This window comes from Meles meles, chromosome 7 (genome assembly GCF_922984935.1).
Source record: "Meles meles chromosome 7, mMelMel3.1 paternal haplotype, whole genome shotgun sequence".
Classification (NCBI taxonomy): Eukaryota; Metazoa; Chordata; class Mammalia; order Carnivora; family Mustelidae; genus Meles; species Meles meles.
In genome coordinates, this window is record NC_060072.1 from 97,305,131 (window position 1) to 97,317,796 (window position 12,666).

The 12,666-nt window shown below is 49.2% G+C and overlaps 1 protein-coding gene across 3 annotated transcripts; it reads left to right on the forward strand.

Annotated features, from left to right (window-relative positions):
- Positions 1-1,499: 1,499 nt before the first annotated feature.
- PIP4K2C (phosphatidylinositol-5-phosphate 4-kinase type 2 gamma) lies at positions 1,500-12,368 on the forward strand. 3 transcript variants are annotated; one of them, XM_046010997.1, is made up of 11 exons: positions 1,637-1,770; positions 2,348-2,403; positions 4,339-4,436; positions 5,109-5,205; positions 5,549-5,692; positions 8,355-8,501; positions 8,689-8,727; positions 9,288-9,401; positions 9,756-10,023; positions 10,201-10,304; positions 10,489-12,368. In XM_046010997.1, exons 2-11 carry the CDS (start codon positions 2,401-2,403, stop codon positions 10,567-10,569), a joined length of 1,095 nt encoding a protein of 364 aa, XP_045866953.1. In that variant the 5' UTR covers positions 1,637-1,770; positions 2,348-2,400; the 3' UTR covers positions 10,570-12,368. The 3 variants fall into 3 exon arrangements, with proteins under 3 accessions (XP_045866952.1, XP_045866951.1, XP_045866953.1); XM_046010996.1 differs by lacking the exon at positions 2,348-2,403 and having other exon boundaries at positions 1,500-1,707; XM_046010995.1 differs by lacking the exon at positions 2,348-2,403 and having other exon boundaries at positions 1,501-1,770.
- The last annotated feature ends 298 nt before the right edge of the window (positions 12,369-12,666 follow it).

Sequence of the window (12,666 nt, forward strand, 5' to 3'; positions counted from 1 at the left end):
CTTTGAAAAGTGTGTTTCTTTTCTTTTCTTTTTTTATTTATTTTATTTTTTAAAGTAATCTCTATGCTTAATGTGGAGCGCAAACTCACAATCCTGAGATCAAGAATCACATGCTCTACTGACTGAGCCAGCCAAGTGTGTGCTCTGAAAAGTGTATTTTTACTGTTTCTCTATAAGTGACTCCCCATCTTGTTTTCTTTCTTTTTTTTAATGATTTTATTTATTTATTTGACAGACAGAGATCACAAGTAGGCAGAGAGGCAGGCGGGGGTGGGGGGAGCAATCTCCCTGCTGAGCAGAAAGCCCCATGCAGGGCTCCATCCCAGGACCCTGAGATCATGACCTGAGCCCTGAGATCATGACCTGAGCAGAAGACAGAGGCTTAACCCACAGAGCCACCCAGGTGCCCCCCCATCTTGTTTTCTTACAGCCAAATTTCCTGACAAAGTCCCAAGCTTCCCCTCCCCACTTCTTCACCTCCCATTCATTCCTCCACTCACCTTGAACTGGCTCTTGTTCTGCTGAAACTGTTTTCTGAAGGTCACTAGTTGCCAAATACAATGGGCACTTCTCCATCCTTGTCTTGCTTCACCTCTCCATGACATGTGACACTTCTCTCCACTCCTTCCTTCTGGAAACTCTACTCCCTGGTTTCTGTGACCCTGCTCTCCTGGTTCCCTTTACCTCTCAGTTTTCTCCCACTAGCCTCTTAAATGCTGGACTATACCAGGGTTCTTGCTTTCTCTGGAAGGTGCCACCCACTCCCCCAGATTCTGTAACAATTACTCAGTCTGTATCCCCAGCCCAGACTATTCTGAGCTCTGAGCTCATATGTTCAATTGCCCTCGGGTACCTCAAACACATACCAAACTGAACTTTTCACCAAACTGCCCCATGCATGTCACCACCACCATGTCTCCTCACCTTAGCCAAAAGCCTGGGATTCAATCCCAAGGTCTTCCTTTCCCTCAAGTCGCACATCCATGAAGAATTTTCCAAAATGACATAAACCCTAACTTTAGATGCCATTCCCTTCTGTCCATCCCAACAACCACGGTTTAGTTCACCACCTCGTGCCTACACTTGGAATACTCCAGTCACCCTCCAAAATGATGCCTGAGTGGTCCTTGTAAAAGCCCATTTAATCCACTAAAACCACTTAGGGGATCTCCTACTTGGTAAAGAAATACTTTTGGGTGAGCCTCAGGCTTGAGGTCACTCCTAGAAACCAGGCAAAATCGGAAGGCAACGACTTTGCCGCAAACGAGCCGCCGACGCGGGAGTGCACGAGGCCAGCCCAGGCCGCACCCCCACCGCGGCAGGGGCAGGTCCCCGCCCTGCCAACCGCCCGCAGCCCGCAGGGAACGCCGCTCGCGTGCGCCCGCCCCTGCGCCAGGTGAGCCCACCCACCGCGCCGGCTTTGGGGCAGGCGGGCGCCAGGGGGCGGAGCCAGCCCCGCACCGCCCTGCCGCGCGCCTGCGGGCTAGCCTCCGGTCACGTGACGGCGGCCCAGGTGAGCACCGCTTCCGGGGTCGGGAGACTGCTTCGCGGCCGGCTGCGGCTTCCACTCCGTCGGGCGCCCGGGAGAGGAAGACTATGGCGTCCTCCTCTGTCCCGCCGGCCACCGTACCGGCGGCGACAGCGGCCCCGGGCTCGGGTTTCGGCTTCGCCTCCAAAACCAAGAAGAAGCATTTCGTGCAGCAGAAGGTGAAGGTGTTCCGGGCGGCTGACCCGCTGGTGGGCGTGTTCCTGTGGGGCGTAGCCCACTCGGTGAGACCCGGCGAAGCTCCGTCCGTCCTTGCTCTTGCTCGGCTGGGCGCTGCTCTTGCTCCTCCGGGCGTCCCTGTTTCCAGGCTCCCGCGTCCGGAGCCCCTTGCGCTGCCCCTTTCCCTCGCGCGGCTGTCCTGGTTCCTGCCCACCAAACCTCCGGTGTTCCCGGCGTATCTTCTCGCTCTAGACGTTGTTGTTGTTTCTTTGAAATGTAGACTTTTGTTTCCCCCTCCGCGCTCTCTTACACCCCTCTAGTTCCTCCTTCTCCTCCTGAAATCCAGCTCGCTGCCTCCTTCCTGCCAGGTCCAGCCTCTGCCGCAGGCCACGGAGACCGGGCGGACCCGGCTTCGCTTGGAAGGACATTAGGGGGAGTGGCTCTAAGGGGTTAGTGGTGGTGAGGTCTCCGGTGAGAGTTTATGTATGGGAAGGGGAGGGGAGCAGAAACGGTAGTTGAATGAGGGGGATAGGTCACTTTTCTTTCTAGCAGCTGTCCTTGATTTTGGAACCTTGGCTTTGGGGGAAGCTCCAGGCTTTCCTGGACCTTCTAATCCTGCTTGTTCCTTCCTTTCCTTTCCAGAGGTACAGCATTTCAGAGAAGCCACCGACCCTGAACCTCATTAAGACTTATGTATGGTATATGCCTTTGGTCTTAACTGCATTCCCATTGCTGGCTGGAGTGATGGTGTTTGGTGTGTGTGTGGTGGTGGGGGTCATCTTTGACCAAAGAGATAGCTGAGCGGCTCTGGTCCTGGGGTCACTATGATGGTGAACTTTAGAAATAGGTAGAGGGTATGACCTGGGAATCAGGAGGAGGCCAAAGAGGCCAGTGTATCTCTTTTCCTTCGCTCAGGTGAAGGAAGCACAGCCATTGCTCCTCTTCCCTCAAGATTTGGAGTGGGAGGGATGCAGTGACCATGAATGTAACAGGCAATATTTTAGAAATCAGTTTCCTTGAATCGTTACTGTCATGGCAGGGTTGTAGAGATGGACAAGGGTGAGGAAGAATACAATTTTTTGTCGTATTAGTATATGGTTTAGAATGCCGTTGGGGGGAGGGTCTGTATTTCTATATGTGGTTCTGTGGACTGCTCCCAGAGTATCCATGCTAAGGTGCTTGGTATGGACAACACTGATGGAGGTAGAGCTGCCTCTCATGTCAACTTTCCAGGTGACCCATCCATCCCTTTGGGAAGCTGAACAGGGAGGATTTTTCTTTGGTGAGGGTTGAGGGAGTTACACATGAGAGCTGCCTCAGCTTCCCTAGGTATATATACTTCAGCTCCAACACCCCACCCTGCAGCCAACCCACATTTACTTCAAGTGTCTAGAATGGAGAATTCCTTGAACATATGTCTTAGTGATGATTCAGCCCGCTTAACAGCAGGTGGCGAGGAGGGGGCATGAAGAACTATAACTGAATTGTAGGCTGGGAATCTCAAGTGACTTTTTTTTCCCCCCTGGAGGAATATGTTCTGTCCTCCTTTTTTACTGAGAGAGAGAGGAGCACAGTTTCACTGCAATCTGTGGGATTTAGGTTAAACTGCACTTTTTAATCTCTGTTGAATGATCAAGTAAAGATAGGGAAGGTATCCATTTATTCAGTTAAGAAACACCTCAGGACCCCTGGTTCTGAATGCTAGCTACGAACCTGAGAGACCCACACAGCTACAACTGGTCCTTGCCACGGAAGAGCTCACAGTGTAGATGGGGAGCTTACATAAACTAGCCATTAGAGTCATATGATAAGTGTGCTTTTAGAGGTGGGTGAGCAGTACTGTGACAACGCTGGGGAGAAAACACATCTCCTCGGGATTTCTTCATACAGGAACTCCCTTGCCACCCAGAATTAGCGGATGGCTGATTCTGGGGGGGTTGGGGGGTGGCAAGCAGAGCATGTGTTGCTTGCATCCTTTGGGCCGTGGGTTGGCTTGACTTCAGGAACAGATAGCTAATGAGCTCATATCCTCTGCCTACCTGCCTGCATTCCCTTTGAAATCAGCTGCTCTTCTTTTACTTTATACCCAGGCAGGTGGGGACCTTCTCAAGAGACCTGGGTCAGGGTGGTCTGGAAGGCCTGGTCCTGTTTGTAAGGAGACACCTCCTGCAGGATGTGGATATCTCATTCTTCCTGTGGACTCCTCAGAGTCCCATTAACTCTCTTGTCTACTTAAAAAAAAAAAAAAAAAAAGTCTTTTGTTTTGTTTTTCATGGAGCATGGAACTGCTTGTCTTGAGTGTTTTGAGTCTGCTGAAGATATTTTTTTCTTTAGAACTTCTCACAGCTTTAAAAATAGCCCTGAGCTGCTCACAGGGTTTGCCTAATATAAAATGACTGTTGCGAGCATGAAGTTCTGTGGGGGTGGAGTGTGAGGGGCTGTGTGTGGGGGCTGCTTACTTCAGTCCTTGCTGGGCAGCAGAAGAGGTCTGACCCATTCTCTCACCCCTGGCAAGCAGATGCATAACGGTGTTCTTAAAGGAATGAGGTTTGAGTTGCCCTTCTCTGGGACACAGTAGAGAAGTAGCTCTCTACACCCCTCCTCAGCTCCCTATTCTTGTTTTGGCTTATCAGATCAATGAGCTCAGCCAGGTGCCTCCCCCTGTGATGCTGCTGCCAGACGACTTTAAGGCTAGCTCCAAGATCAAGGTCAATAATCACCTTTTCCACAGGTATGTGGAGATCCCTGCTCTTCTCCTGTCAACCTTCCTAAAAGAAAGTAATACATAATTTTAAGAATTAAGATTCAGTGAATTAAAGGTTTTAGATTTGGAAGACACTTTACAAGTTCTGTGTTCTAACCCCGTTCCTGGTGCAGAAATTCAGTACCATGCAAAGAAACCATTAAAATAACTTACCATGCTCTATACACCCTCATATATTTGTAATAGTTTGTTTCTCATCTGACCTGGCAGTACCACAGAGCAAGTACATATAGATGGCCTTACCATTAGTGTCTGATAGAGAGTCCCTGAAAGAAATATTTGAGTCTCCTAGGTGCTTCTGGTCTCAGAAGATGCCATTCAAAACAGTGGCACCTATTGCCGATTTTAGGATGTCTCAAACTTGCCTCAGATTTGGGAAACAGTGTTGTTTACACGGGCATTAAATCCTGGTCCTACTTAAGCTGCTTACCAGCTGTGTGTTTGAAGCAGGTCACTCAACCACCCTGAGCCCCAGTCTCCCTTCCTATAAAATGGAAATAATATACCTTTAAAGGACTTCACAAGAGTTTTATGAGAATCAAGTAAGGTAAATGTGTGAAAGTGCTCAATAAACTCTCAAGCCCTACATAAATGTAATATTGTTACTTTGTTTTCTTGCCTTGAAAACCCCTATTTCAGAGAAAATCTGCCTAGTCATTTCAAGTTCAAGGAGTATTGCCCCCAGGTCTTCAGGAACCTCCGTGATCGATTTGGCATTGATGACCAGGACTACCTGGTGAGAGTCCTTTTTGGGTGAGGGGAGTCCTTTCTCTCTGACAGCCGGTTCCCCATGGGCCAGTCATGTTTGGAGAAATGAGAGCTTTGGCGAGTCTGATTCTTTACCTGTTTGTGGTCACAGGCATCTTCAAAAATCGGATGAAAGCTATTAACCCTGTCCTTGGGGAAACAATTAGCTACATTAAAATTTTTGCTTTCACTTTCATTCAGTCTAGATGAAGAACCCCTGCTCAATCTTTTATGCAAGGGTTTTATCCACTTTCAGACACGGTCACTTGGCCATTATCCTATGACTTGCATCTCCATATAAAGAGGAAAAGAGCCTCTGGCCTGTGTTGCAGGTGTCCCTCACCCGAAGTCCACCGAGTGAAAGTGAAGGCAGTGATGGTCGCTTCCTTATCTCCTACGATCGAACTCTGGTCATCAAAGAAGTATCCAGTGAGGACATTGCTGACATGCATAGCAACCTCTCCAACTACCACCAGGTCAGGCGGCTCTCCAGCTTCACTCTTGCCCTCTCCTCTCTATTCATAGCTTAGCTGCTAGAGTACATCAGGAAACTTCTTGTCTCTTCTCCCTACAACCCATTTTGCTGCCCAAGAAGCACTTGCCATCATGTTTTTGAAAACTAGGAATTTCAGAAAAAGCCTCTGCATACCTCTTTGTGTCTGACTAAATAGGATAAGTTAGTGTTCCTTCTCATTTGGTATTTACAATCTAGAACTGCTGTGGATTGTTACATAAAGGGCACGTGTAGAGTAAAGTATGAACTATAGACTGAGCCAGAATTAGGTGAAGTGTTAACACCAAATATAATGTCAGGAGCAAATGTGGTTTTGAGGAGGAAATCGGGATAAATGCGCAACTGGGGATAAACCGGAGGGGAGAAGCCATGATCATATCCAGTCCAAAGTGGGGTCAGGGAGGCTCTTCTATCTGATCAGATTAACTTGGAATGTGGAGTTTCTGGAATATTTTGGTGAGAAAAACACAACCTGAATATCTTCCTACTAAAAAAATATATCTCCCCAAGGTCAATGAGCAAGGAATAAATGAGACTCGAAAAATGACTGGTTTATTCAACAAACACTGAATGCCCATTAGCAGTAGGCCCTCCATTAGGCAGCAGAGAAAGAGGTGGATGAGGAAGAGGCTCTGGAGAATCTCTTGGTCCAATGGCAGAGGGTAGAAGAGCAGCATTAGCACGGGGGGGGGGGGGGTGCGCAGTAGCAGGGGCGTGCACGGAGCGCTGTGGGGGTGCAGGGGAAGAGCGTCCTAACTTACCTGGGAAAGAGGTGCACTGGGAGGTTCATGGAGAGTTGTTGTTGTTTTTATTTTATTTTATTTTTTCTTACATATTGAGAGATTTATAGAGAGGGTATCATAGGAATTGATGCTTGAAAGACTGGTATGGACTCCTTAGGCAAGGCGGAAGACAACATTCTGTCTTGTAAAAGGCAAAGGAAAGGCAAAGGAAAACTTGTAAAGGCACAGAGCTGTGAGAGAGGTATGTTATTTAGAAATAGCCCCACGACTGCATTTCCAAGATTGGGCTAGAGAGGGAACTCCCGGGAGTGAAGAGTGAGCAGGTAGGAGGGAAGGAGAACAGTCTTGGTGAGCAAGGACCAAGGTTGGAGGAGCTCTGGCAGCCGAGATGCAGAGGAAGACCTGTGGGAGACTCGTGCGAGTTGAGGCCAAGGCGCCTGTAGATTCCTGCTTTGGGATAACTGGATGTCCATTCATGAACATTAGGGAAGCAGAAAAAGAAACCAGTTTGGGGAGAAGGTAGTTGTGATTTACACATACTGAACTTGGGGTTTCTACAGTTCCTCCAGATACAGATGTCCCGTAAGTGGTTGGGGAATGGAGTTCAGGCAAGTAGTAGTGTAGGTTTGAGAGTCACAGGTGAATAGATAGTGATTAAAACCAGAAATATAGACTGGATTACTGGCGGGAAGTATGTGGAGAAGAAATGGAAAAAGCAAGGAGAGAGGAGAGCCCATAAAGGAGATTGAGTCACCAGATGCCCTTCTTTGTTCTGTGTGGGATATGGGGAGAGAAGGGAGGAGAACTGGAAGAGTGGAATAGTGGGCGCTCAGGGTGAAGAGAGTTCTAGGGAGAGACTGGTCGGGACTATCAAGTGCCCCCAAGTTGAAATACGACAATAACTATAATGAATGCCCATAGGATTTGGTGACTGAGGGATTTGAGGAAGGGAGATGTAGATTTCAGAGGAAAAATAAGGGTCTGAATCTGATTTCACTGGTTTGAGGTGTGAAGGAGAGGAAGTGGATTGACTATTTTCCTGAGAAGGCTGGCTCTGAAGAGAAGTAGGCAGCAATACTGAGACAGCTGCATTGAAAGAGGAATCGTTTTTTAAGAATCCAAATTATAAGCTATCATGCCAACATTTTTACTATAGGAATCTAGCCCGCCAGGAAACATTAGTCTAGGTAAAATCATTTCATTGGTAAGCAGATGTAATTTCTAACCCCGGTTCTGTGACCACTTGTACTTAAAGAGGGTCTAGGGGTGCCTGGGGGACTCGGTTGGTTGAGCAGCAGATTCTTAATTTCAGCTCAGGTCCTGATCTCAGGGTCCTGGGATTGAGCCGGCTCTGAACTCATCAGGAAGTCTGCTCATCCCTCTCCCTCTATGCCTCCCTTATGCTTGTGCCCCCTCCAAATAAAACCTTTAAAATTGAGAGACATTATACAGATGGAATAAATCAGAGGAGATGAGGGTTCAGAAACAGCCCTCTTTAACAAGTCCCCACCACTTTTTTTTTTTTTTAAGATTTTATTTATTTATGTGAGGAAGAGAGAGGGAGAAAGAATGCAGAGATGCATTTGGAGGGGGCAGAAAGGGAGGGAGAGGAAGAAGGAAAGAATCCCAAGCGGATTCCACCCTCTGCGGGGCTTGATCTCACAATCCTGAGATCATGACCCAAGTGGAAACCAGGAATCAGATGTTCAACCGACTGCGCCACCCAGGTGTCCCCCTTCCCCCACCACTTTTGACCTGCTAACCTTTCTCCCTGAAGTTGTCTGGCTTACTCTGGAATGGTGGTATTTGCATTCCCCTCCCTGGGCTGTTGGTGCATTTAGGCCTCAGCTTCTCTGCATTCCTTCCTCCTTTCTACCCCAGTACATTGTGAAATGCCACGGCAGCACACTGCTGCCCCAGTTCCTGGGGATGTACCGGGTCAGCGTGGACAACGAGGACAGCTACATGCTCGTGATGCGTAACATGTTTAGCCACCGTCTTCCTGTGCATAGGAAGTATGACCTCAAGGTAAGGAGAGGCCAGCTAGGGCTGAGGGAGAGGCTCCTGCTGGCCCGAGAGTGGGGAAGGGCCTGGGAGGGCACTTAGTTCATTTCAAAGGAAAGAAGATTGTGGGTTTGAGTATTCATCTTTGGAGCTGGGTCCTAACTATTCTTTTAGCCACTTGTGCTGACTTGGTCTTTGGGTCTCTCCACAGGGCTCCCTAGTATCCCGAGAAGCCAGCGATAAGGAAAAGGTGATACTGATATTAAGTGATAGGGCGAGGGGTGAGGGAGGGCAGATGAAGGGATCTCCTTAGGATAGATATGGGGGTCACCAGCTATTGTTCTTACCTGAAACCACCGAAGGGAAGAGAGGTGTGGACTGGTACCGAGCCAGGGGTCAGCTGCTGTCTCACTGGTGTGGGTTGTCCCATCTGGAAGGTTCGATGATGGTTGAAGATGACAGACTTCAAGAGAGAAATGCTTATTACCCTCTAGCTCCCACTCTGGGTTCTTGTATTCAGGCAGCTATTTTTTGCTTAAGAAGAAGAAAGAAAAGTCAGCATGAGGGGTCTTGACTGAAGACCATAAGCAGAAGGTGGTGGGATGTGATGTGGGGTACCATGGCAGTGACTGAGTTTGGAGAAGCTGCTAGAGCTGAGAGCAGTCTCGGGGGCACTGTGGAGGCAGAGAGGGGCTGCAAGAGTTCTCACCCCTTGAGGCCACTGAGTTAGGCATAGAGCCCCAGAGAGAGCGTTGTTCTCTGAGACCTTGGGGGAAGGGATGTGTTCTTAAGATGTCCCTTTACTTTCAGGTTAAAGAACTGCCCACCCTTAAGGATATGGATTTTCTCAACAAGAACCAGAAGGTTTATATTGGTGAAGAGGAGAAGAAAGTATTTCTGGAGAAACTAAAGAGAGATGTGGAGGTGATGATCAGGGTGCTTGGGAAACAGGGTGTTCCTGTTGCTCCCCATTCCCAGTCTGAGGGAACTGCTCCCCTTCCCTTTATTCTTTGGGTTCTCTGCAGGTAGGGGAGTTGGGTATGGGACATGAAAAAACCCTTAGAGGTGACCCATGGAGGGAGTGGCTAGAATCAACTAAAAGGATGACCTCAGATACCAGGACATCGATGTACTAAAGGGCAGTGGTTCCCTTCCAACCCTCAATTTCATCCTTCCTTTCCCCAGGAGGGCCCCAGAAACTCAGGAGTGGAGGTGTAGGGTGGTGCTTGGGAGTGGGGAAGGAGGTCTGAGGGATCTGATTTGTCAGTGGGGTCTCAGTTCCTAGTGCAGCTGAAGATCATGGACTACAGCCTTCTGCTGGGCATCCACGACATCATTCGGGGCTCTGACCCAGAGGAGGAGGGGCCTGTGCGGGAGGAGGAGTCGGAGGGGGATGGGGACTGTGGCCTGACAGGACCACCCTCTCTGGTCGGCTCCTATGGCACCTCCCCTGAGGGTATCGGCGGCTACATCCATTCTCATCGGCCCCTGGGCCCTGGAGAGTTTGAGTCCTTCATTGACGTCTACGCCATCCGGAGTGCTGAGGGTGAGAGAGATCCTGGGAATATTAATGGTGTTGGTGGGGGATGAGGGTTGGCCTTGGAGGACTGAGATCAGGGTGGTGGGAGAGAGGCTGGTTAGCTTTTCAAACCAGATCTGACTGGTTCTTGGGGGAAGGGAATTGGGACTGTACTTGCTCTTCATTGCTGGTTTCTGTCCCCAGGGGCCCCCCAGAAGGAGGTGTATTTCATGGGCCTCATCGACATCCTGACACAGTATGATGCCAAGAAGAAAGCAGCTCATGCAGCCAAAACTGTCAAGCATGGGGTGAGGGTTCCCCAAAGCCTTTCCTTTCCTGTCTTTTGACTCTTGGGGAACAGGGAGCCCTCTGTGCCAGAGCAGTGGGGTGGCAAAAGCACGAAGGGCTGGGTATGGAAGTGGTGTGTAGTGGAATGGGGGGGGGGGGGGAGGGAGAGTGAACTGACATGGTGTTCCATACCTCCTCTCACAGGCTGGGGCAGAGATCTCCACTGTCCATCCTGAGCAGTATGCTAAGCGATTCCTGGATTTTATTACCAACATCTTCGCTTAAGAGACTGCCTGACTCTGTGCTGACTGCTGCTTTCTGTTCAAGGTGGCAAGGTTCTGAGAGCTTTGGGGGAATTGTGGATATGCTGACCACTACTTCTTCTTTTCCCCCTTTGTTAAGTCCCAGCTACAGGCTCCCTGCATCCAGATCACTCCATCTTGTCGAGTAGGCTCTCCTCACCCTCAGAAACACATTATCCTGTCTCCCCCTGTCCGGTTTTTTTCCTTTTCTCCCTCCCTTCCAGTCATTCTGCTTGCTTCATTAGAGTGTTACTGTTGACTCACTCCCAAGTGCCTTGATCTTTGTAAATGTCCTGTTGCTTCTAGAACATAGGAGGAGACAGGGGCAGGGGGTTACTTGCTGTCTTCAGGACCTGACTGCACGAATGGATCTGGCTCAGGCAGCTACTCCAGATGCGCTCTGCTGTGTGTGCGATGAACTGGGAGGGCCTGAATTTTGCTGATAACTTTACAGACCTCGTTGTGGCCTGCTTCCTTCCCAGTAGGCCCTGGGATGGAGGACCTCCAAGATACTACAGCTGTGGGTGCTGGCGTGCACACATGTGATGGGATAAGGCCCATCTTACACACTACTGGGGTGGGGAGGGACGAACCGGCTGACACCTCACAGAGGTGGGACCCAGGAGGACACTTGAAATTATGCAGGGAATGGGAAAAGGTGCCTATGAAGAACTGACTACTCTCCAATCTCTTCCCTCACCCTCCTTTCAGCCCCCACCCCTGTACTGGGCACAGGAGCCCAGAGATGGCCAAAGTGTTCAAGCCTGGGTGAAGACATTTGACTGTTGCTGCTCTCTGCCAGGACCTCGTACCCCTCCTGGGGCTGGAACCCTTCAGTGGGGGTGTGGGCAGTTTTGGAGACTGGGATGATGGGCCAGGGTAAAAGGTTCATCCCAGTCCTAAATTTCCTCTCTTCATGTCTAGCTATCCCTGAGGTTTTATTCCCAGTGGAAGGGAATCTCGCTCCCTGGGTCATTCCTGGTCATCTCAAGAGGATGAAGGATTCAAGTGTGGGACCCTCCTCTCCTCTACTCCTTGGAGGTGTGCACCTAGCATACTGCCTTCCCAGGCCCTTCATAGACCCTTTTTTCTAGTTGGATTTTGTTATTCTGTTCTTTTCTGTCTCATCTCTGCAACTGTGTCTCCCGGGGACAGATGGACTTCTTTGTCATCTTCACTCTCCACCCCCAGAGAGGAGTCAGAGCCATAACTCAATCACCCAGCCCCCTCCAAAGAGTTGAAGTGCCATGTGATAGTCTCAGAATGTAGAGGACTCTGATGACCCAGATAGTGTCCTCCCCATCCCCTGATGCCTTTGGGCTAAGGCAACCATTCTTGCTACTCTCTATCCCCTCTATGTCCTCCACACTTTATTTTATTTTATTTTAACATAAAGATGAGCACTAGCAACTGGACTGTGGGGATGCAAGGATTCTTTGTATCTAGGTGGACTGATCTGTCTCACAAGAAATCATATAGTCGTAAAGGAGAATTCCTCTCTCCCCTCCATCTTTTGCTCCAAAGGAAGTAACAAGAGGAGTCCACAGTTAAGGATTAGAGCCCCTATAGTATCTTCCCATCAGGGGCCTGCTCATCTTTTTCATTCCAACGGTCTACCTTTCCCCTGTTGAATGCAATAAAACTCCATGACACCAGCAGCTGTTGCTCTTTAGAAATTGGTTTTCTGACCATTTGGCTGATGTATCATGAGCAGTATGGTCTTCATTTTGTTGTTTCTGTTTTCCTCTCTTTTGTTTTATTAATAAAGATCTTGTGTATTTACTCCCACTGCTGTCACTATATAGGAAATAAGTTATTGAATCCACATTCCTTCACAGACATGCCTCCCCCCACCCCCTTTCTGAGGAACCCTGTGCTTATGGGCGTGGAGACCAGATCTGACCTTTAAGATGTTGGACCCCTAACTAAGAATGGGTTTCTAGATAGATAGCTGTGAACTTAAAAGGTTGTGAGGGGTGTGCATGGGAATGGAAAACTTAATCCCAGCTTTGTGGGAGTTCAGCTGTTGGGGGGCTATGGAGAACAGCTGATGTGATGCTCCCCTCTCCCCCAGGGTTCT

Coding starts and splice junctions, on each gene's coding strand:
- PIP4K2C (XM_046010995.1), top strand. CDS start 1,597: ATGGCGTCCTCCTCTGTCCCGCCGGCCACCGTACCGGCGGCGACAGCG. Junction 5,206..5,548: donor TTGATGACCAGGACTACCTG/GTGAGAGTCCTT, acceptor CCTGTGTTGCAG/GTGTCCCTCACCCGAAGTCC. Junction 8,728..9,287: donor AAGCCAGCGATAAGGAAAAG/GTGATACTGATA, acceptor CTTTACTTTCAG/GTTAAAGAACTGCCCACCCT.